The following is a 26097-nucleotide window of genomic DNA, read 5'->3' on the forward strand; positions in this document are numbered from 1 at the left end:
GCATGCAGCCCGAGTACTGAAGATAACTCCTGGCTCTCGCACCCACAAAACTAACACCACACTCAAAGCACAGTGCAGTAGCGACACCGGAGCCAGAGCACACGACCATCGCCTATAGCATCAGCCTCAAGAACTGAGGTGTGGGTAGCCGGCGCGGGGGGTCTGGGGCTCCCCCTTCCCCCTCCCGGGGAGGGGGGAGCTGCGTAGACAGCGGCGCGGCAGTGTGTGACGTCACACTAATTTGCTTGTTTTCGGTTGGGGAGTTCTATCCACTAGTTCGGTATTAGGTAGCAATTTTAACCAGAATAGGGGTTTGTTTTGGGGCGCTTACCTTTCTGGGTGCCTGTTCCGGTCGATGGCAGACATAGAATGCTTCCAACTACACGGGGGCTTCTATAGGCCATTGCTCCCCTTGCCTCTCTGAGGGGGCCCGGTTCTGGCCGTGGTCCCCGGTAGGCCTAAGAACTCCATACACATGACTGATGCCAAAGTCTGACATTAGCATATCAGCCTGGGATAGCTCCGGGGAGCCGACGGGGCTCCCCCCAGAAAAAGAGTAATTGAAACGGAAGAACGTTTCATTACTCTTATGAATTATAGTACATGACCTGAACCATTCAAATACTGTACACATAGATAGAACAAACAGAGCCCAAAGGATAGCCAAGACTATCTGGAAAAACCAGGACCCTGAAGGAGGATGTCAACACAAAGAGATCAATGAACGGTCGTAGGAGGCACGTGACTAATCTGGTGTTGCCAGTCAGTTCCTGAGCTGTTGGGGGCACCACCTGGTAATGGAAAGGTGTAACTATTGGTACAAATGACCTAACTATTGTGTCCATAGTGAATTGTGCTTCAATTTTAAATTTTGAATGTTTCAATGCACTATTTTTTTATGCTTGGTTAGGGTGATCACGTATTACCTACTCCCTGTTCCTCTACTGAATTTAGCAGATTTTGTATCTGGTCTCCAGAAAGCATCTATGGCTCATAAAGGTCTGTTTGGTGTGATATATGTGTAAGATTGACAAACAATTGATAGATGGCAAACTCCAGGAAGCCACCTGAGGTCCATCTCAAAGAAATATAAAACAAAATTTACACCAGAGGAAAATTTTACCTATATTTAAACTGTATAAATACTTAAAGGTAATTACAATTTAATAATTATACACATAAATTATTTATATTTTAAATTACAAATGGAATTTATCTAAACATGCAACATAAATTTATGTATTAATATTTTCATACATGCACATGTGAACAAAAAACAGCAGCAAACAATAATGAATCGTAGGCCGATACTGTAGTACAGGGTTTTCAAAGTTGTATTTTCATCATAATTTATACAGGCACTCAGTTGCAGTGTTTTAAATCTTGCCTTATGATTACTGTATATTAATAAATATATAACACTCCAGGTGTTTGATATAATCTAGCATGCTTATTTCATGACCAAACAATGGTTACATGTAGATTGGAGCAGAAATAAACATATAGCGTATCATGAAAAAGTACAATATTATAAAAATATACACAGTGGCACCTTGCTCAAGAGCACTAATTGGGATTAGAACCTTATCCGGTTCACCAAGGATAAACTTCACTAAACTGTTTGCAGTTTTTGCCAATTCTTTTGTATTTTTCAAAATGCACTTGAAAGAACACACCTTTGTGCCTTTTTACATTTAACTGAAAATGTAAAAAGGAAAATCAGACAAGGCACTATATATGAGATTAGGTTTCAACTGCCCCAGGCCCATGAATGATAAGGGCAGCTAGTGGGATGCCACAGTTTCTGGAGCTGCCCTCTGGCACTACCTTAACCCTATCCAACCCTCTATATCACCCTTAATTGCCACCAACCTACAAGCCACTCTCTAACTCCAATCTTCATCCCATGCTCTCCCCCAACACATGATCAAACTTTCCCTCTTAGCACTCTTGGATTGGCAGCTTACTGCCATTGTACAGTACTCGATATGCTAATAGTACTGTACAAATATTTATATTAAAAATTGGATGAAGTAAATGTATAAATTGTTAACATTTTAATAGTACAGATTTGTACCATACACTACAGGCAATGGCTAATTTTTTTCTTTCTGGCTCACTGCAATCCATTTGAGCAAGGTTCTACTGTTTGTCTATAGTGTACTTAAAAAATTTGTGTATACTGTGGAACTTCGAGTGACGAGCAGCGTCATCTACGAGCATTTCGAGTAACGAGCGAGCCACTCGCCAAAAATTTGTCTCGATTGACGAGCTTCCGCTCCATTAACAAGAAAACCATGTGGTGCTTCCAAGTGTTCCTGCTGGTTCTCGCAAAGTCTCAGAAGCCTCCGATGATGCAAATCAATGAATTTCTTTTTTTTAAAGATGCTAGTGATACTGGGATGTAAAGAGGTGACTGCTGTAATGTTGCAGAGCACTGATTTCTTTTAAGAAATTATAAAAAATAAAAAATTCTGAAAATAGTAGAAATGTCAAAAGGTTTGTCCAGTGTATGTAAGGTAGACTGCTCCATTTTTTATAAAAAAAAATAAAAAATATAAAAAATATAAAAATTGAAAAAATGTGAAAAAAGAAAAAATGTCATAAAGGTTCGTTTAGTGTATGTCAGGTAGGCTGCTCCATTATTTAAAAAATCGAATATCATATTGATGTTTTTCGGTGGTGGAACGGATTAATTTTATTTCCATTAATTTAAATGGAGAAATTCATTTCAAAATACTAGCATTTCACATGACAAGCTTAGTGCTGGAACGGTCCCCAAGAAAATATTTGAAATATATTTGAAAATATGTAAAGTTGCTCTGGCTGTTAAACAAAGTATGCCTTTCTTAATAGGCTGTTTATGTACGTAATTTAAATCTGCGAGTTATCAATCTCGGCAGATATAAAAACAAGTTTAAACATAAGGAAATATAAATTGAATACATTTTATTTCTTAGGGAGAATAATGCTCTAAAGTGAATATTTTATTAACATTAGTAAAACTAGATTTGATGATATCTTAAATCCCTTGCACCACATTATCATCAATGTAGCTTGAAAGGGTATCAATGACGTATCATTTTTTTATGTAATCAATGATTATGTCAATGCACTGACAGAAACTATTTTAACATCAGGTCATACTGTCTAGACGACGCCTGACAACCTTTATAAGGAATAACAAGACAGCAGGAACAGCAACAGGTACAATAATGTTCCTTTATTGACCTGTCATCCTCTTTGGATTCATAATTTTTCTCCATTTTTTCTTCTTTTGTCTCGTCTTCCTTTCTGTCCATTTTAGCATCCTTTTCAGCATCTCCAGCTTTCTTGTCACTGTTGGCAGTGAAAAATATTAAGTTTTTCATTATGAACTGCAATTTATTAATCCACTGACAGTGATTTTCTCTTCTTAATGCAGCTGCATCCTGAATTCACCACTTGATTTTTGTGAAATCCTGGGTTCCTTATGCTTCTGTTCTTTACATATAAATATTTACCTTTCTAAGATTCATATATTTTAAGTGAATATTTACATTAAATATAATCCTTCTTAATAACTAAAATGCATTAATATTAAAAAAAAAAAATGTTGAATGTAATGAATATACACATGTGCTGAGCCAGTACAATATATATTACATCTTTGTGAACATTAGAAGAGAGAGCATGAAACAAGTTACAATCGAAAAAGGTATCAAAAGAGCTGCTGAGAAACCATGTCTTTCTTTATCTCCTGTACATGGTTCATCAAGCGAGTCTGGCCCTTCTGCATCTGTAATTCTAACCTCTACAACTTAAAGACACCTGCATTGCATCAAGTTCTTATTCTCGAGCTTAAATCATCTGCAACACCCAGATGTACAGTGCCAAGATCTTGAGTACAAGAACACGACTTCAATTTTTGGTTCAACTTGTATTTAGGGAAAGCGTGATGATGTATTTGCACCAGTGAAGAATATTTTAAAGGGGTTTTCTCCAAGAGATATGAATATTATGACCTTAGTCTGGATATGACTTTATATCATGATATGCATCCTTATATAAATATAATCTAAAATGCAACTCAAATATCTAAAATTGCAGAAAACTGACTCTAGCAAAGAAATTCCAGGGTCTGAAATTATAACCAAGATGACCCAGCACATCATCTGGCATTAGGAAATCTGTGTAGTAAGTTTGGTGAAATTCTGTCCACTTACTATTGCAATGCCACACAAAAATAATGATCGAAAATTTGTCTTCTTTCTTAGAGAAGACAAATTTTGAAAAACTTAGTTTTCAGAATGGCAATCATTGGGCTCCCATGCCAAATTTAAATAAGAAGTTCCATATTATAACTATACATTGCTATTTTAAGCTTAAAAGTCAATTTGAAGAAACTACCAGGGTACTCATAACATTTCAAAGATAAAAAGCTACAAAAATTAGCTAATTAATAAATGAAATACTATAAGTTATCACCACTATCACAGACCACTAATACAAATAAAAGTAACAATAACAACAACAATAATAGTTACATCATTATCATTAAAATAAGAAAAGAAATATAAGTTGAGAGAAATTTTAATTTGTGCAAAAATGTTACGTACACAACTAAACTAATTATAATAAGAATAAAGTTTTTCACCGTCATCTTATCTTAACATAAAAACATAAATGACTTACTTCATCTTGCTCTCTCCCCCTGGTGATGGAGGGCATATTTCCACAGTCGGAGGTCCATCTGCGTTGTTTTGTAGTGCTTCTAACTCTTTTTCATGCTCAGCTTGCTGCTTCTGTAGGGGAATGACACTTTCAGGATTTGGGAGTTGTTGCAACTGTAGATAAAAATCGTAAAATTAATCGAAACCCATCTGAGAGCAAATGTCCACAATGTTTATAACCAACCAGAAATAAGTGGTGGAAATGAGTATCACTATCAAGTGCACAAAGAAACAACATACAGAATCATTTTCACAGAAAAGATGGCAAAATTCAACAAATTTAATAAGTTTAAACATTCATTTAATTTTCAACCACATTTTATCTTAGAGAAGATAAAATGTTGGTATACAATACATACAATTCTACAAGGAAGTTAAGATAGTGCTGAGTGTATGACTATGAAACTTGTGTGAGGACGTGTTATAAACAAACCCCAGCAACACAAAGTGAACAACAATGCACTTTTTAGCACTTGACCCCCATTATCACCCTTAATTCTGAAAGGTCAAGCACTAAAAGAATACAATGCTCCTTTCATGATTTCGAAATTTTAGATTATTCTACAACCTTCAATGTAATCAAACATATTTGCGTGGAAGGGGGGTGGGGGGGTGGGGGGTTGATGACTGCAGAGAAAGCAAAGGGAAAAGAACCATGAAAAAGATGATTCACAGTAGAGCTCGTGCTTTTCATTCCTTAAAACAGTAAAGAAAATTTCTCAACAAACAACTGGCAGGGTAATACTAACTGCCGAAAAATATTTGCTGATAAAATGGCATGATTTAGAAGCTCATATTGATTTACGAAAAGGGGGCACAGTTTTGACAGGCCTTACAAAAATTAGCCTAGGAGTAACTTTTTTTTTTATTATTATTAAAATATCCTAAAACTAGTTTAGAAGCTTTCTCAAATCTCAGGCATGATGAAAAAAGACAAGCTAATTAAGACACTGGTTCTACATTGTTACAAATGTCACCTGGATTAAGCGCGTTTGAGGTTAGACAAATATAATTGTATCTTATCAGCTTAAGAATGAAACTAGTTATTATATTATTTTTTTTAAATCACAAAACATTCTAACCATGGAAACGCGCCCATTAAAAAAGATACACTGATGACTAAACTGAAACAAGAAAGCCTTGGTGACTTAACACAAAGGAAAAGCAGGAGTGATCAGAGTCAACAGGAGAAGCACTATCACATTCATCATGAATGTGCTACCAGAGAAGCATTGCCAACTATGGGGTACTTTGAGTACATCATCATATTAACTCAACAGAGTAAACCTAAAGACCATACTTTCAAATGTGAAAAAAAAAAAAAAAAAATCAGAAAGTAGTCTTAATTTAGGCTGTATCTGTGAGGCTAATATTAATACTCCTACAACATTCGCTAAATTGTTAACAAAAAGCACTACTTCAGAAGACTACAGTATTTCCTATGGCTACACAACATAATGACTACAGAGACACCAATGTAACAGATAACAAATGACTTGTGCAAGATATTGCTGAGAAATATGTTTTGTGCAACTATATTTTGATACTCTGTTGAAAACCAAACAATTTGTGTAAAAAAAAATATTGTAAATGAATCCATCAAAAGACATTAAGAAAAATATATACAGTATATAAATGAGCAACCACGTTGATGTTAACACAGAAAATGGGGTATCGATCACAGCCCACGATCGAAAACGGTGGACGAGTGCCAGACGGTAGTTGTGTGAGGGGTTACCGTCAGTTCCGGGCAGGCAGACAGAGATAAGAAAAAAATTAAGTAAAAATTTGACAAACGTTTCACACTATCTTTAGTCACGAGTAATTACCCCTACAAAAGCAAGGACACTTTTTCTTTTTTAGCAAAAAAGCCGTTATAAAATCTACACGTACTATAAAATATCTATTGATGTTAATGATGCACCACCTAAAGACACTTATAAATCTAGTTTAAATTGAAAGCTCACTATTTGTAAAGAACACTGAACAACATTTACTAATACAATATATAAAAAACACAACCTACAAAGCAAAAGATCCATTCTTATGAATAGGTTCCAGTTCAGATGGCATAATGTGTATTCACATTATATATGAATTAAAACATACATTCCTGCCCTTTAATCTGTTAAATACCATGAACCCATACAAAATATTTCCTATCGTGTTGTGTATTTGTTCTTCAGTTAAAAATTATAAGGGCATATACAGTATGTAAATTACTGTATCACTAATAATAAAAAGTTAAATATAGAAATTATGCAAATCAGTATACAAGTTCAAAGTTAAATTAATGCCTTATAATTAAGCCCCCTTGACATATATTGGAGACTCACAATGTTTTCTTGAATAGAGGACAAAAACTGATATTCTGAACAGCAGACTCTAACAATTAAGATGTGATTAACATACAATTCAACATTTAAAGATGTTTTTCCTTTACATTTCTGAGATAATTATCTAGTTTAGAAAAGGATATAACATATATGTGCAACACACAATAAAAAGTACCCTTTCAATCATTACCCTCCTATTTTGAACTCCATATATGCATTTCACGAACCAAGAGCAACAAATTCTACATAAACTTATTCCTCTAAACTAGATGTTATATTTAGATATTATAAGGTCTGATTACAGTATGATTATAGCAACAACAGTATGTTTTATTGTCCAAAGAAGATAATATTGTGTGCATAGTAGTGACACGAATGTACTGCATGTGTGTATCGATGTTCCACAAGATTCATTATGGAAATCTCTCAAATTACTGTACATACTATTTCATAATCTAACTCCAAAATAACAGTAAAAACAAATCAATAACATTGAAATAAGCCTCGATATAAGCCATATGTGTATGAACACACTAGGGCTTCCTGTCCCTCCCGACACAATGAATTATTATTATTATTATGTAGTGCTTTGCAAACAGGGATCAGTTGAGGGGGGGGGGTTCCAATCAGAGAAAGATTAGTGTTGATATGTAAGAAATTCAGAAATAGTGGGAGTACTGGTAAAGTTTTAAGAAAGATTAGATAAAGTCTTAGGTAATGAAGCAGTCCCTGTGGTGAAGTGGTAACACACTCTCGACTGCCGTTTCGCGAGCACTTTGACCTGGGTTTATATCCTGGCCGGGGAGGATTTACTGGGCGTACTGTAGTCTCTGTTTACCCAGCAGCGAATGGGTAACGGGTTGTTAACCGATTTGGCAGGGCGAATTCCAGGGAAAATTAGCATTAAAGCTGGAATTAATTCACCTAACCAGAAGTATTTGAGTCTTGGCAACCCCCACCTGACCTATCAAGACTGATGCTCAGAAAATATATATTTTACAGTGCTATAATCTGACTAAAACTGCACAATTTTGACATATTGGTCAATTCCATTAGCAATTTGATCTATTAGGTAAAGGACAAGTTGAATTTATACCCATTTTGCATTCACATTTTCAAAATTATTTCCACTTACATTATCAAATTTGTTATATTTATTTAGTTACATATACAAGAGTTTTTACATTCTTGTGCAGCTACTAGCATGCATAGCGTTTTGGGCAAGTCCTTAATGGAATGTCAAATCATGAGAAAGGGATGATGACCACCTAGTGTGTCATGGTGGTAGAGTTCATGTAAAGAAGTTACATGATCTTTGTCTTCTCTTGTCAACTGCCATTCCAGTTATGTCATTTATTCTACATTTTTCCCATTTACCAAATATTTGAATACGATCACAACAAATTAAATTTTTTTAACATTGACGTGTAATTAGTTAAATAAGTTTCTCCAGAAGAATATATCTTATCTGTGATACTTCAGTCTACAACAATTATTTATCATTAACCCTTGATTGCAATCAAGAATCAAACTCACATTCCTGTAATCTTCAAATATAATTAAAGATCTGCAATTTTTTTCATACTGACCTCCTTATCCTCCTCCTCTTGTTCTTCCTCAGCAGCTGTAAGTTCTTGTGCATTGGCCAAGTTGTCAACAGCAATAGCCAAGAAGACGTTAAGGAGAGTGTAGTTACCGAAGATCACCAAGATGATGAAATAAAGACTGTAGATCATACCAGACTTTGTACCACCCTGGGATGCAATTCCCTGATACATCACTTCATTCCAATCCTCACCTGTTAGGATCTGACAAATATAGGTAATAGGACTTTAGGAGCATACATCAGCAATGAATTTTGAAAGTAATATATACTACAGCCTTGGGTTTCAACTTTATTTATTTTTATATTTTTATATTTATATATATATATATATATATATATATATATATATATATATATATATATGCGAACAAGCTTGAATGGTTCCCAAGCCAATATGCAACTGAAAAATCCACACCCCTAAATGCAGGCCGGCCTGTGCCACCAGGAACCATGCGCTCAGTCGACCCCAACGCGTATCAACGAATATCGTTAGTCGACGACACGGTCGTAAATTGAGTCGCTTTTTCCGACCAAATCTACATCGTAACTCAAACAAATCGTAAGTGGGAGCAATCGCAAGTCGAGATGTCACTGTACATACATTGATTATATTTATAACCAATTAAAAAATTGGTTATAATTTTATATTATAACCAATTTTGATTATACAGAGGAACCTCGGGTGATGAGCGGCTCCATCTACCAACATTTCAGGTAACGAGCGAGCCACTCACAGAAAATTTATCTCGACTGACGAGCTACCGCTTGGTTCATGAGAAAACCATGTGGTGCTTCTTAGCGTTCCCACTGGTTCTCGTAAATTCTCGGACGCCTCCGACAATGCAAATCAATGAAATTTTGTTTACAAGATGCTAATGATGCTAGGATGTAAAGGGATGACTGCTGTAACGTTGCAAAGCATTGATTTTTTTTAGAAAAATTATATAAAAATTTAAAAAATTTGAAAAAAAAAGAAAAATGTCAAAAGGTTCGTTCAGTGTATGTCAGGTAGGTTGCTCCATTTTCTATAAACAAATAAAAAATGAAAAAATATAAAAAAAATTGAAAAAAATTGAAAAAAAAAGTAAAAAATGTTCGTTCAGAATATGTCAGGTAGGCTGCTCTATTTTCTATGAAAAAATAAAAACAATTGAATATCATATTGATGTTTTTCGGTGGTGGAACGGATTAATTTTACTGTATTTCCATTATTTTAAATGAGGAAATTTGTTTCACAAGATGAGCGTTTCACATGACGAGCTCGGTGCCGGAACGGATTAAATTCATTAACCAAGGCTCCTCAGTATTTTTATTTTAGATTTTTATTGAGTGAAGTTCACAATAACATGGAATTAAGATGCATTCAGTCAAGCACTAACATTAGCACTGATGTGCATATCTCTTACAAAAATTAGATAATATAATAATAATATTTATTACTAGCATCTATATTTTAGAACTCAATAAATTAAATACATAAAACAAAAAAGAAATTGATTTAAGGTACAGTATCTCCAAACTCACCTGAAATACAGTGAGCAGAGCTATGGAGAAAGTGTTGAAGTTGGCTAAAGGTGTTTCGCTTTCAAAGTTAAAAGAGCCACCAAAAAGCTGCATTCCTAGGAGTGCAAAGATGAGGATGAACAGGAAGAGCAAGAACAACAGTGAGATGATGGAACGCATTGAACTCAACAAAGAGATTACCAAGTTCCGGAGTGAGGACCAATACCTGAAAGATGTATTACTTTTATTAGCAGTTTTGCACTTCTGAAATCTTCAAAATTATTATTATTTTACAAACACAAAACAAATGATGTCTTAGTCCAACATCATACATATTTATACACATCATACATATGCTGTATATTTTATAGTTCTAATTCACCATGAAGAATGCAAAAATTAATAACGTTCATCTGCAGTATAAATTTTGCACGTAATTTTAAATTAAAATTTACTCATTTTAATTTGAACAAGAGGACAATTAGCAGCACTCTAGGTTAATATTTGTTGTAAAATATAACTAGTTTAAGTGCTATACAGCACTTGTCTTATGACTTCCCTTAAAATTCTAAAGCAAAAGAAGCAATTTAACACAGAAAACCTTTTAACATTAATATCTCATATGAAGGTTGTGGGTAGTTTGAACCCTTTCACTGCCAAGTTACAACTTACAAATTTGTTTTATTCATCATTATCCTTATTCTCCTGTTTCCCAGTTTCATAGGATAGAAAGTGATCAGCCTTGAGAAAAACAGTAAACAAATATCTAAGCTAAGGAATTAAAAAACCCAGGACTGAATGTAATGAAATGCCTCTTTCTGGTAGGTCCTGGTGGCTCCTTGGTGCTTGCTGCCTGGCAAGCTCCATCCAATTCAGTCCATGCCAGGCCATAACAGGTCATAAATACACCTACTGGGAACCAGAGGCCAAAACCTGACCCCCATCAATGTAGGTGCAACGAGCAGGAAATTGTAAATCACCCTAACAAGAAAAGGCCACCATAAAGGGGTGGGGGCAAGTCAAAACAAACAACAGCTAGGTAAATAAACCATAGAAAACAGGACAATGAAGCCCCGAGTTTCACAAACTACTTGGTCGTGAAGCAATTCTTACATCAGTTCCACCTGCATGTCACCAGGAGATGTGCACCATCTGCCATGAATCACCAACCATACTCCCTCAGTCATATAGCCAGGCTAATGCGAAATCGGAGCCCAGTTCGGGGAAGGGAGCGGCCCTCAGCAGCCACAAGGACTCACCAGACAGAGGCATTGCATTAAATTCAATGTTGGTTTTCTGGAAGTGATCCCTAGGTGCTTCATTGGTGCTGTCAACACAGACAAAAATAGGGGAGTACTCACCACAGGTGGAAGATGGCTGCAGAAGTAACCCCCTGGAAGTGGGAATTAGCGACGAGTTAACTGTCCCGAAAGCCACACAAGCCCTGCGGGGACCAGGCACATTCACTAAATAACCAGCCGCTAGGACCCTTTGGGACCACGTAAATCCCCAAGCCCTAATAACCAACAAAGACATACAGTATACAAAAACAATGTGAACAGCAGCAAATTTACAAACATCATGGGATGAAAGGCTGGCAAAATTTGATGACACTACAAGTAACCTAAGACAATCAGGCCCTGAAACAGGGAACCAGGAATACCAGATCCACAAAAATAGCATCCCCCCCCCACACACAGCACAAGCAGCACAGAGGTAACTGTAAATGGCTGCAACCAGACATAATAAATGATGGATGGAATAATGTGAGACCTCTGGCCTCACCAACCAAGCATCAATTACTAAAGGACCTCTACAGAAATTAGCCATCTCATTCATAGGCTGAGAAAAGAGGACTGTAAATTAAAAAAATTACCCCTCCCAGGACCAAAAGAGCAAAACCCCACTTTCGGAGAAGAGCATGAGGCTCCCCAGCCCGACAATTGGATATGAGGGCCAACAAAAACAAAGCTTTGAGGAAACAATTCGAGAATGAAAAGGAAACAGCAAATTAAGGAGAGAAGTGAAAAATAAAACCCTGTCTAAAGACCAGGGCAGCTCAGGAGTAGAATGAATAGGCCAGAGGTGAAAAAATACCTGCGACAACTTCTTAAACAGGACCGATAAAACATTGACACCAAATGCCAACAGAAGTAGCTCAGCCAAGGCCAAACAGAACAAAGTGGCAGTATTTGGCATGAGAAGCCTACCTGTAAACAACCTGGACAAAAATAACAGAACTACAGATACAGAAACCAAGGGCAAGTGATAGACAGAAAAAGATGAAAAGATCACCAAGAAACCTCTTTTTGTCATTGAAATGAAACCTGCAGCCAAGACTCCAAAATATCAGCCACCAGCAGACTGTAAAAAGAAGGTAAATGAGAAACATCTCCAGGCCTATCCATTAAAAAGTGGCAGAGCTAGAAAAAATTATGCAGGTTCGGAGAATGGGCCTGAAGGGCTGGAAACAAAGCTGGGCTGGCCAGAAGGGAGCTAACTGGAAGCCAACAGGAGAAAATGTTCTCCCTGCGGGAGAACATCTCTGGTCTTGACAGAACCTGGAGTAACTTATAACAGGTTTACTTGTAACTTGAGGTTACAAATAAAGAAACCCCCTCTGACCACAGTCCAGCTGAAAAGGACCCACATAGAGAGCCTTACAATCGAGTAATGAAGCCACGGAAACCAGAAGCTGTCGGTTCCATTCTGACACAAAGAAGTCCACCTTGGGGTAGCCGAACGTCTCGCACAACCAACAGAAAGCCACTTTTCGATGGTGCACTGTGTGGGGATGGGGCGAAAATGAGAAGCTCTCTGCCAGAATATTGGACTCACTACAAACATAAATCACATGATGAGCCAAACATTGAAAATCTAGAAGATGAGGTACATGAAGCCTCCTGGCCCATAAGGCAAGAGGCTGAATTGACTCTTTGCATTTAAACAATGAAATACCAGGAAGCAGTATGCATGGAGCTGGACAATGAACCCCACAAAAGATGAAACAAAACATGTCAAACTGCTAGGCAAGTGTAGGACACTCACCTAGCATCCATAAAAGAATTGAGCACAGAGAAAGGGAGGCACCACAGGACAAAACCCCAAATAAGAAACTGGTAAACCAGACACCATCAAAGTGCCTATGGAGCCTCCACCCATGATCCCAGCAGCGGTGAAAAAAACAAAATCAAAGAAAGCGGTGCAACAGCCAAAGCTAAACTCTGCCCACAGGATAAACCATGCAGATAAATTTCAGACTTCTGAACAGCCACTCGAGCAAGTGACAGGTGCCCAGGGGACTCTACACCACCACCCAGAAATGAGCATCCAACTGAGCAAGGATGCAAGTGGAAGAGAGAGAGGAAAGCTGACCGAGAATCTCACACCAGACCAAACCAGGTCCAAACATGTATTTAAACCAACTGGGTCTTTTGCAAATTCAACAGAAACCAGATCACTCTCACTGAAGGAACAAACCCCCTAGAAAGGAAGCAAAGAAAAATAGAAAATTTCAAATTTCACAAAAGGTAAACAAACAATGCAGCAGATATGAGACAGAGCTCGGCATTCTGTACACCATACATATGGCGACAGACCAGCATCAGGAACTCCAGATGCAAAGATCGGAGGAGAACCTCAAACCAGCGAGGAACATATTCGCACCGATCTGCTGAATGAGGTTGAAGAGAGGAGCGAGCAACTTGGGAAAAGCTTCAATGGCTTGAACTGCAGGTAACAAAGCTGCAACACCTAACACTGAAGTCAAAACATCCAGGCCACCCCGAAGCTAGTCAGACAACAGCTCAACCACAGCGCAGATGCTCAAAAATGGATGCCGAGTGTAGATGGGGTCCTGTGATCCTCTGCAGCCCGGGCACCAGAGAGCATGCACAACTCTACACAGAACTGCCACTGTCTACATTACCAGCCAGAACCTGAATGACTAGGCAAAACTCTGGTGCTGAAAAAGTTTTGCCTACGAAGAATACCTGAAAGATGGAGCCCACTTCTCATCACTCAAGTGTTTAGGTATGACAAAAGCCATGCCAAGCCCCCAAGGAAAAGAAAGGGTTGTCCACAAGCCAGGAACCTTATACCGGTCATTGATATTTTGCTTCATCAAGGAAGTGAGGTTCTGATCCTGCAGGAAGAACTGAAACAAGTCTGACCAAGCCAAATGCAACAGAAGGTGGGATGATAAAAAGTCCTGAAATAAGATGCATCGGAGGACTCTAAAGGTATACAGAAGCAAACCCAGGGAGCAGAGTCCCACACCTGATGCCCCATCAGAGAGAAAGGCACCATCCCAAACTAAAGGACTGAAGCCAAATACATCTGCCTGAAAATACAAGGCTCCAGATTCCCAGTGGGAAGATATATGGGTCCTGGTAGTACAGTCGGGTTTGTCCTTGACGCACAATCAAGAATTCCGGGTTCAAATCCCAGGTAGGATAGAAATGGTTGGGCACATTTCCTTATACTTAATGCCTCTATTCACTTAGCAGTGAGTAGGTACTCAGGAGTTAGTCAACTTCTTGTGTCCTGGGCAGGGTCAGTAATTCGGCCTTTTGGTGGACTTCGATAAAAGCCAAACGTGTATGAATACACTCTGGCTTCCTGTCCCCCGACACAATGAATAAAATTTTATATTATTATAATGGCTGAACTGACTCCACTGCTGTTATGGAAAGGAGAAACCCCTGAGATGGCATATCTACACCCACAGCTAAACCCCATCCAGACTGAAACTTTCAGTTGTTGCGGAGTCCAGAACAAAAGGGGCGAGACAAGAGCCCTGATGAACTATGCCAGACAGAACCAGGGAAAGAGAATAAGGGGCAAACTTAGAACATATGGAATTTACCAGCTGCTCAACTCCAGAGGATCTACTTGAACACCCAGCTGTAAACCACGAACACTGGCAAAACAAATCCATAAAATAGTAGCTGGCTGATAAGCCTCTTTCCTGGAAGGAGGCTCAGCAAGAAAAAAAACCCAGTGAACACAAACTTTGCGTGCCTTGGGGTGGAAGGTATCACTCACCCAACAGGCAGCATGGTGGCTGAATGACCATCGGTGTGAAGCAACACCAATGGATATCCCTCAAACTCTTAAATATTAAGTGCAGGCTTAACGGGCTGTTCAATAATGAACCACACCAAAGACCAGCAGGGTTTACAAGGGACCTGGAAATAAAGACTCAGCAGAATGCCTAGGTACTAGGGATGCTCGATAAAAGACCCAAAACTGAATGCAGCACACCAAAATAAATGGCTGTAAAGGACATCAATAGCATGCTGTAAGGTCAAGCTCTGGCATGCCCTATGGTCAAGCATGTGAACCCTAGTGAACCCCCTTAAACAATAATACCAGAATGACCTCAATCTCAGCATCTTACAGAGGAGTCAATGACCCTTGCACTACTCAAGGTGAGGCACCCTCCACTGGAGGCTGGCCTTTATGGGCCAAACACCTGAACACACCAGGGGAAACAACCCTGTCAAATGTAGGGGCAACATCAATTTGTGCTTAGTGTAGGGCACGTGCAGTTCAAGATGAACAGTTTCGAAAGTCCACACAACAAGTGAGGCCTGTAAGCACATAACACATGAAACAAACACTAAATATTGAAATGATACACATAAAAATGGGTTTCTCCACAAGACAGAGTTCAAAGGATACTGTAACCAACACTTATCTAAAAATATGGGACCTGATGGCCCAGCAACTCAGGGAGCAGGTCAGACATGTCTGCAATCAGGCAAAGGATTGATCATTGTTGACATGGAAAGCTGTCAGGTCCCATGATGTTGCCAGTGGTAATTAGGAGAGTTGACTTAATTACTAGGTGGATCACTTTTGAAGTTATTTGCTGCCATATTTGTTTACCTTCTATAAATCTGCCAATTGTCTGGTTTGCTTCACTTACTTTCTGAAGGTTTCTTTTTTTGATGTGAGTGATCTAGAATCCCCTGCTCCCTGTCAGGTTTTGGTCTCTAGTCTGTAGTAGGTTATTAAGGACTTCTAGGGCTGATGAGACATATGTGTGGAGCTGTCTCAATGCAGCTAGCAACAGGAAGTCTCCATTCAGCCCATCCAGAAAAGTAATTTCAAACTAAAATTGTATATATGTTCATAAAAGGAAAAATAACTGGTGTACATATGCATCACTTAAACATGTAAACACATGTAAACAAGGTGATAGCCAGGAGTGACAATATATTTTCTTCCCATTTCATTCATTCTAATAAAGAAATTACCCTGAAACCTTCTCTAACCAACTTAACTTTCCCTAGAGAATAATTTCCACATGAGTGTGGAGCCTCATGTAACAAAAACTTTTAACCATTGGTTCTAATTTTCAGAGATGCTAGCTAGTAATGTAATGAATAGCTAGCTAGAATATTCATCTAAGGATAGTAATGACTATTCTTAGATGAAACCACACCAAGAAAGTGCAAGTGAGCCTTTTTATTCATGGTAGTCTGAGAATTATTATTTTAACCAAAACATTTTGTTCATGGCAGTGAAAGGGTCAATTCATTCAATAACAAAATTAAACCATGATTAACATGCTTACTTTGTAACTTTAAATATCCTCAGTAAACGTAAGGCTCTCAACACAGATAGACCAAAGGACCCGGACTTGAAGGCTGACCACACAACTTCAAATATGGAACCGCTGATGACGACACAATCAAATCGATTGAACGACGACTCAAAATACATTCTTGGGCCGAGGGCATACATTTTTATAAGCATTTCAGATATGAATAGACCTAGAAATATAAATTCTGCATAGTCTGAAAAAGAAGAGAGAATTAAACATAAGTGATAATTATTTATTATTAAATTAAAAAGTTATGTGATGTTAAAGAATGTAAGCTGTGTTTCTTATTACTAATTCCAACAATAACATATAAACTATATTTAGACATTAAAGAAATGGTTTAAATATCTTCTTGAATAACTTCTAGCAATATTTAAAAACAATTATACAATACTTGTTTACAACTATGATAAGAGTACTCTTCTGTCAAATGCTCACTCCTGCAAATATCCGTAGAAGGTATTAACAATAGGTAACAAGATGCAAGCCAATTTTACCATGTTATACTTGTGAAATATTTCATAAACTCATTTAACTGCAAATTTCTGCCATGTATAAACTTAAATAAAATTGTAGTCTTCTGTTTATTTAGTTAAAATTCCTTCTGCTGTTCTGTTGCATTTTCTGCTGTTCCATCCATCATGTAATTGTTATCACTCTCCTTTTCTTTTTTTCCCTTTTTTCAATTCAATTTATGCTTTTGATCTCAATTAGTATTAAGGTTTAGTCTAAGTTTTTTCCCACAACTTGCCCGAAACGCTGTGCATATTAGTGGTTTCAGGCATTGTATGTATTAGCTTTATCTATAAATCCAACATTACATTTGTAACTCATTTTCAATGTACAGGTATATGCCTTTACCTGAATAAACATCTTATCCTCTCTAAAACATATATTTCTTGTGATAACTATCACAATGTTAATTTTTACTATGTAGGTGTGCAGAAGATTCAGTACATAATGCAGCATGGTTAGCTAGGTGAGCATATAATTACATCAGTGTTAATAATTTTTTCCTAAACTCTTTAATTGTACAACTAACCGCAATTTCTCGTAGTCTCTTCTCCGAAAACACATTCAGCATTCTTTAGTTTTTCAAATGTGGTTTTTCAACATACATGGATCAGTGTTTTTGTGATTGTTGTTGCACAGACAATATTGTAAATATTCTTACAAAATACTAATAAAATTTACTATTCCACCTATTGACATATTTAATTGTGAAAAGCATTTTAAAATAAAAACATACAGAGGGAGAGAATGACTGGTTGATTGTGGTAGCAGTATACCAAAAGGGTAAGTGAGACGGGCATAAAGTTGATGGGGATGGTCCCAGCTGTTTACAAAGTTCCATGAATTTGACGCCTACTTCCATTTTATGCCGCACAGATGACAAAAAGACATGACACATTTATCATCCATCAACAAGTCAATATCTAATAATCATGATGTTCTTAATATGTAGCAAAGTAGCCAGGAAACTAGTGGAGATACTAAATCCAGACTTCCTGGGCTTACTTAAGAAACCAGGGGCCAGATTCACGAAAGCACTTACGCAAGCACTTACGAACGTGTACATCTTTCCTCAATCTTTGACGGCTTTGGTTACATTTATTAAACAGTTTACAAGCATGAAAACTTCCCATTCAACTGTTGTTATTGTTATAAACAGCCTCCTGGTGCTTCGGAGCTCATTAACTGTTTAATAATTGTAAACAAAGCCGCCAAAGATTGAGAAAAGATGTACAGGATCGTAAGTGCTTGCGTAACTGCTTCGTGAATCTGGCCCCTGGTCAATATTCCACAAATGGCAAAGCCTCAAGTACCATCCCCCTCCCCCTTCCCCTTGGCCTGAACAGCAGGGAGCCAGGAGGCCAGGAATTCTAGCTGAACCTGAGCTCTGGGTCCTCATTATTTCCCAGTTGGAAACTTGAGCAGGAAAAAGGCCACGTCTATCTGACCCTGCAAAAGTGGGTACGAAAACATCCTTTCAGAGATGAAGGTCCATTCAATAAGTAGATCCTTCCCCCCCCCCCCTCCTGATGGAAAGCAAAAAAAAATGTAGACAACCATTTCATGCATATCTTACAGGTTCTGGGGTCATACTATTCTTATATCTGCCTGTATATAAATGTGACCCTTGTTCAGCAGTAAAGTTATCAGCATCTTTACTACACTGCCAAAGAAACCGTGAAGATCATTATTCAGAATGTCTAGAATGCAGTACTTCAGAATTCACAGTACCAGAATGCAATATATTTCAATGACCAGTCCTGTTTCACAATCACAAAGTATGAAGAATTTCTATGCAAACCTGTATTATTTGGAAGATATGTACTGTTTGAAGGAAAGATATCTTCAGAAAGGCACAAGTGATTTTATTCCAATCTTCCACTCTAGTAGGTTAGGATAAGGGCATTTTAGTACAGTTTCTTGACACTAGGAAACCTTAGGAGAATGGGGTGGGTGCACAGGTGGAACTAACAAGACAATTTTTTTTATATATTCTTTTGAATAAACTTGTATTTTATGGTAATTACTTCACAACCAGATGATTTGTTCATTTCTGGGGTTAGTTGTCTCGTTTTCTATGCTTTGTTTACCTTGCTGATTGTCTATTTTGGTTTGCCCACCTATTTGGTGTCCTTTTCTTGGTTAGGGTGATCGAGGATTGAACTGGGTAGAGCCATCACCAAGTAGCCACCAATAGGAGTCCTCACAGAAAAAATTTTATGCGGCAAAATTTGAACAGTAGTCATACTGCTTTTCTCAAACTTAAGTATGTTATGTTAAAAGTTAATACAATAAGACATTCAAGAGATACTGAAAAGTAGTCAAAAGAAACAGAAAAGAAATATCCATAACATTTTTTATTTAAATATCCCAACTGCAGATAATATAATTAAAGCAAAGGAGCCTTACATAAAAAATCTGTGAGCCACTTGGGTTGGTTGTAGTGTTCCGCTGCAACACACGCAGTATTGAGGAACACAAGTATAATAACAAACCAGTAGAACCACTGCTGCTTCACCGTCCGTCTAATACCAAATCTGAGCACAACAAGGCAGGAACTATTAGAATTAAAAAAAGATTTAGGATTTCAAATGAACTATTAATTTAAATGGAAGATACAGGATGATTTTTTCTTTTGATGTAATTAAAGATAAAATATGACTTGAGAATCCTTAATATATCTTTTTTTATTCTCTAATAAGTAAGGGATGATGATAATCCATTCTTTATGCTCCATTATTTAATCATTATAAATTTTGCAACAATAATTTATAATATCAAAATACTGTACAAATATCGCAATCAGTTTCACTGAGAATTAAGGGTGTTCTCCTACCTTAATCTCTTTTCTGCTTTCCAAAAATTCTGACAGGCACCTTGTTTCCTGACTTTGTTTTTCAAGTAGGAAGCTCTTGAGAAACCTGAACAAGAAAAAACAGTTAATGATTAAGAAGTTGAATCTAAATGTAAAAATTATACATGAAATTTTAGTACAATACTTCATTACATTACAGTATAAGATTTCAAATTTACTATATGATAAATATACTATTACTGCTACTACTGCATAAAAAATATAATGCTGCTAATTACAAAAATACTCTTTCCTCAAAATTCTTTCAGATATTAGAAAGATTAAGAAACAGAGATACCACTTCCCTTGTACACAAGGTGGTATAAGATTAAGATGATGCAAATATAAAAGATCAAAGCAAAAAATAAATAAAATAATTATTTGAAGGGCAGACAATTAACCGTATGCCTGAGAGTTACCATGACAAACAGGCTGCGGGCGGGGAAATCACAAAAAGAGCAAATACAGTGGTACTGGAGACGAGATTAGTCAGGAGAGGGTTATCTAGATAAAATGGAATGTTTGTATATTTAGCATATAGAGGACAAAATATGGATCTACAGAAAATTGAAAATTTTCTAACCAAAACATTGTAACTATGTATAATCTATTGCTTCAGAAAATGAGGAGAGAGGTTTTAAAAGTAAGTTTTCACCACTTACTTAAACATACACAGGTGTTAGTAGCTATCTATTTAGGTTTTCAGTATGAGGAAGACCAATCTTTTGGACATTTTTAAAATCAATAATTGAAACAAAAATAACAATACTGTGCTTATTATCTGGTAGCTTTATTAAGAAAGATGACTTGCTCCAACTTAGTTGCACTTCTGCACTTAGTCAAAACATACTGAAATCTGAGGTATCTAATAACTAAGTTTTTCTGCATAGGTCTGGGTAGAACTAAAAGTAAGGCCTCTACATACTAGACTATTATACGCTATTCAAATGTATCTTTACAGATCAATAGTCTTTTATGTATCCTACACTAATTAAAGAAAATACTATTGTTAGATAAAATTATCATAAGGAATTTATCAATTACATTTTCAAAAGAAAAACTATTTAATTTTACATTTATAAGGTTTTCATGTCCTAGAGAGATTTGTTTGTTTTCTTGAGACTACAATCATAGGACCCAAACAAAAATAAATATTGAAGAAGCTATCAAATTTTAATAATTTTCTATCACGAGGAGGATTAATAGGAATACTGTTTAAAATATTGAGGATTTCAACATCATGCGGAGTAGTGTGTTAACAATATATGGTAATATATCTCACAAGTCCTTATCTGTATATAATATATTTTCTGAGCTATTCCAGCTAAATGATACCCAAGGCAAAAATCATTGCAGGTTCCATTGGATGGATTCATAATACAGTAGACAAGGCAGGGTAATATTCTGGACTGGTTCAGGAGTGATCTTTTCAATGTCCCTCTTGGGTCATACAGGTGCTAGGAAGCACTGAAGAAAAGCTCAATCTAGCCAAGCATGACTATAGAAATGACACTAAAAGCTTTTCCAAACCCTGCTTAGCATCTCAAGGACCACCACACAGCACTCTTGCAAATCACTAGTTGTCTACCTGGTGCTACTACTAACCACCAACAGGTGGCAAACACAATACCAATCTTAGGACCTATGACTTGAGCTTAAGAGCATGTAAGCACTGTTGGTTCCACCCGTAGCTTCTGGGGAGACATAACAGAGGACCTCTTTTAGAGCCAGAATTTGCCCTTGACTCAAGTCATCAAGTCTGGAAGAATTATTTGAATCGCACTTCCAGTGATTCAGCTGTTGAAACTTTGGCTGAAAATCCTTGTACTGTATTCCAAATCCTCTCTGCTTATTGCAGAGAGGATTCCACTGAAACTCAGGTTAATTTTTATTATTAAAACTTTTGTTTGCACAACTTTTTACTTTTCTTCAAGCTTTCCTTAGGGAACATCTGAGTGAAATAACTCATAAACCAGGCTTTAAGTGAATATCAAAAGATCTTTTATGGGCCAAATACTTAGATGCTACAATTTCCATCAAAGAGTTTCGGAATCCTTTGTGTACAGCGTTTTCTTTATTCTTGTCAGATTTTGATGAGGCTTAAGACAGAGAAAGGACCTGGGTTGACCTAAGTGTTGCAGTCTAGTGGCAGTCAGGAATAGCGACGAAATGGGAAAATTATGGTCTGCCAAAGTTTTGTTTGGCAGCCTCGAGATGCTGAGACTGCATTTCTGAGATTCTGGAGATGCAAAGTGGGGCTTTGTAAGGCTCTGAGTATTTATAAGTGACCTTTCTGTAGTTACCTTTGGCTGCATTGAGGTTTCCACCAGTAACTGCATAATATCAGATTGACTTGATAGGTACATTTTAAAATGTCCCTCTACCACTGGAGCAAAATATTACCATACTCTATCAAGACCCTGCCCAATGGTACCTTAATTGATCTTGTTTTAAGGAGCATCTGAGTAGTTTGCATAGAGTGGAACTTTACTTGTTCACTCAAAGCACAACTTGCATTTTCAATGAATGCTCAATATCTACTCTTAAAATAAACTTAATAAAGTTGATTGTACTGGATGTTCTGCTGCATTGTAAACCCAGAATAGTTGCATTTGTTACAGTTCACATGTCAAAAGCTGATAATGTATATGACAAGTGTGTAAAACCACATCAACTACAGCAGTAACTTATTTTAATTACACATAACAGAACACATTTATGACCAGAGAATATACAAGTCTTTCTGCATACAACATAATCACTCACACTCAAAGACACAGTACATGGTTATGTAGTAATACACATATTGGTAATTACAGGAAAATAAAATTTACATGGAGAGCAAAAGAAAAACAAATCATATCAATGGTGTAAAAACGGCTAATTACTATAAGAATTCAATTTTTATCCTTACGCAACATTCAGGTTGTGATTTTTTCCATGCAATTCTCAGTTAACGTATTTAATATTAAGGGCACTGATGAGGGTAACTAGAGAATTACAGCTATAAATGAATGCAACTATTCTCCTTCAATGAAGAACTAAATGATAAACTAAAGAAGTAACAATACTTAGAAGCAACAATTATTACAATGAGCATGCACACTCCTAAACAATAATTTATTATTTATATATAACCACAGGCAATCAGTTACTCAAGATTCATATAATGACCCTTAACGCATATGCAGCTATTTTCATCATAAAAAATTATGCTATCTGAAAAAATAAAAAAAATACTTAGAATACCATGACTAGAAATATAAGAAGCAATATACTGTAGCTCAAACCAACAATTGTTTAATAAATCAACAAGCATTTATTAAAAGAATCAGCATGAACAGTTTATGTTACTGCATTAACTGCAACCAATATTTAGCAAATGTCAGAGGTCATTATTTTACTAAACTAAAGCAGCAAGATTTAGTGAATGCCAGAGGTTCTCGTATTACTATATCAACTGCTCTAGACTTAATGAAAGCCAGAAGATATGGGACGTGAAAGACTGAGAAAGAGAGAGAGAGAGACATTTAGCCTCATATCAATATGCAAGTGTAACAAGTGACCGTGTAAGAGAGAGAAATGTAGTAAGGTACACGAGAAAGAAAAATAAAAATTATGTAGGGATTTTCATTTTACTGCATTACAGAGTTCTTGATCAAACTCTTGAATATAAAAAAGATATGAGGCTACTAATTTTAACCGTTACACTGCTTAGTTAATACTATAGTTGGAATTTTCAAAATCATAAAAAGAGTTTTGGGATGATTGTAGAAAACAAACAAAATAAAACCTTTAAAACCCAATTTAAAATTTAATTTATATATAATTTCCCCACAACCGATTTATGCTTGTTTACTGATTATTGTTGACAACCATCACATTATAACTCATACATGATTGGTGGTTCAAATTATCAGGGTAAATATCTTGATGTGCAATGAGTATTCTGGTGAAAAACCACACCAGAGCAACACAAAAACAAATGGTCATAATTGTCCATGGCTGTATAAGGGTTAATATACTAAATGTTTTAAAAGATCAAGTCGAGTCTGCCTCTGATGACAAATTTTCAGATGTTTTGCCAATTCTTTTATGCACACAAACTTTCATCGAATTTCTCATACATCACTAACATAATATTAGTTTTTAAGTTATTTTTCAAAAGATTGACGAAATGAATCGACAAGAATATTATATGAATAGTAACATAACAGAATTTGTACTAGCGATGAGCCTAATTTTTTAAAACCATGTAGAGTCTTGGATATCCAAGGTAATTGGTTCAAATGTACCTCAATATGCAAATCATGGCACAGCTGAGTACATGCACGTCACCTAATCAGTCAGGTTAAGAACAATTGGTTTTAATCAGTAACTGGATGGGTGACCACATAGACAGCCTTACCCAGGGATACTTGGATCTTGATAAACCTAATAGATTTCCTGTCAAACATATGAAACACCTGCACATCCCACACAAGTGACATAAGGAAATATGTAAGAAGATTGTATTGTACAAACAAATCTGTTCCTGTTAATTCTCTCCATCAATGCATGTGTAACAAAATAATCTTGGCTTTTATGATAAGAGCCACAGAGATCTTACAAGAAAGAGAGGGTTAAACTGCACCTACCTGGTCCTAAAAAAAAATCTTTGATGGAGTCCTATTTCATGAATCACCCTGGGGCCAGATTCATGAAGCAGTTACGCAAGTACTTACAAACGTGTACATCTTTCCTCAATCTTTGACGTCTTTGGTTATATTTATTAAACAGTTTACAAGCATGAAAACTTCCCAATCAACTGTTGTTATTGTTACAAACAGCCTCACAGTGCTCGGAGCTCATTAACTGTTTAATAATTGTAAACAAGGCTGCCAAAGATTGAGAAAAGATGTTCAGATTCGTAAGTGCTTGCGTAACTGTACTTCATGAATCTGGCCCCTGTTCCGGAAACTAGAACATGCAGGACTACATGTCAGGCAGACTACTGACATGGATGAAAAATTTTCTGACAGCAAAATGAGAGCAATGATTAGAGGCAAAGTACCAAACTGAAGGAACGTCATTAGCAGAGCACCACAAGGTTTAGTTCTAGTGCCAGTAATGTTCAATGTCTATATAAATGATCAGAGAAGATTCAGAGTTAAATCTTCATGTTTGCAGATGATGCTAAGTTAATGGAGAGAATAGAAAACTTTGCTGAGTACCATGTCCTTCCAATTGACTTAGACAAAATATGTGAATGGAGCAACAAAGGGCAGATGGAATTCAATGTAAATATATACCAGGTAATGATTGTAATTATGTAATTCCACAATAAAATATGGAATAGGGAAAACCCAGGCATGGTGGGAGCCTAACAGCTGAGTGGACAGCGTTTGGGATTCGTAGTTCTAAGATTCGATCCCCGGTGGAGGCAGAAATAAATGGGTAGAGTTTCTTTCACTCTGATGCTCCTGTTTACCTAGCAGTAAATAGGTACCTGGGAGTTAGACAGATGCTACGGGCTGCTTCCTGGGGGTGTGTAACATAAAGGAGGCCTGGTTGAGGACTGTACCGTGGAGATGCTAAGCCCCAAAATCATCTCAAGATAACCTCAAGAAAGCCATGCACAACCTCTAAGTTATGTGAATAGATGATAAAGATCTCTGACAAAGAAAGAGATCTAGGGATAGTTATAGATAATATACTATCACCAGGAGTCACGAATCAACAAAGTTGACAAAGATGACTTCTTGAAAACTGCAATCTCAAAACAATTGAGTATAGATTGAAGCTAATGCAGCAAAGATGCTACAAAAAATAGAAAGTTCCCTTTTGTAAACAGAATGGCAGACAGTTGGAACAAATTAAGCGAGGTTTTGGTGGCTGCTAAAACCATCAGTAGTTTCAAAGTGTTATATGACAGTACTGAGAAGACATAACAGGACACCACATACATAGCTCTCATTCTG

General features: G+C 36.8%; 1 protein-coding gene across 1 annotated transcript in view; it reads right to left on the reverse strand.

The window, feature by feature from the left end:
• Positions 1–26097, reverse strand: part of cac (calcium voltage-gated channel subunit cacophony) — a 749704-nt gene that overhangs the window by 321488 nt on the left and 402119 nt on the right. Inside the window, exons 14-20 of the mRNA XM_069307633.1 lie at positions 20120–20204; positions 19693–19820; positions 16741–16963; positions 10179–10383; positions 8638–8856; positions 4675–4826; positions 3232–3339 (exon numbers count right to left, since the gene is read on the reverse strand). Of these exons, the coding sequence (XP_069163734.1) occupies positions 3232–3339; positions 4675–4826; positions 8638–8856; positions 10179–10383; positions 16741–16963; positions 19693–19820; positions 20120–20204 (1120 nt within the window). The remainder of the gene's footprint in view (positions 1–3231; positions 3340–4674; positions 4827–8637; positions 8857–10178; positions 10384–16740; positions 16964–19692; positions 19821–20119; positions 20205–26097) is intronic.

The sequence above is a fragment of the Procambarus clarkii genome, chromosome 60, assembly GCF_040958095.1.
Source record: "Procambarus clarkii isolate CNS0578487 chromosome 60, FALCON_Pclarkii_2.0, whole genome shotgun sequence".
NCBI lineage: Eukaryota > Metazoa > Arthropoda > Malacostraca > Decapoda > Cambaridae > Procambarus > Procambarus clarkii.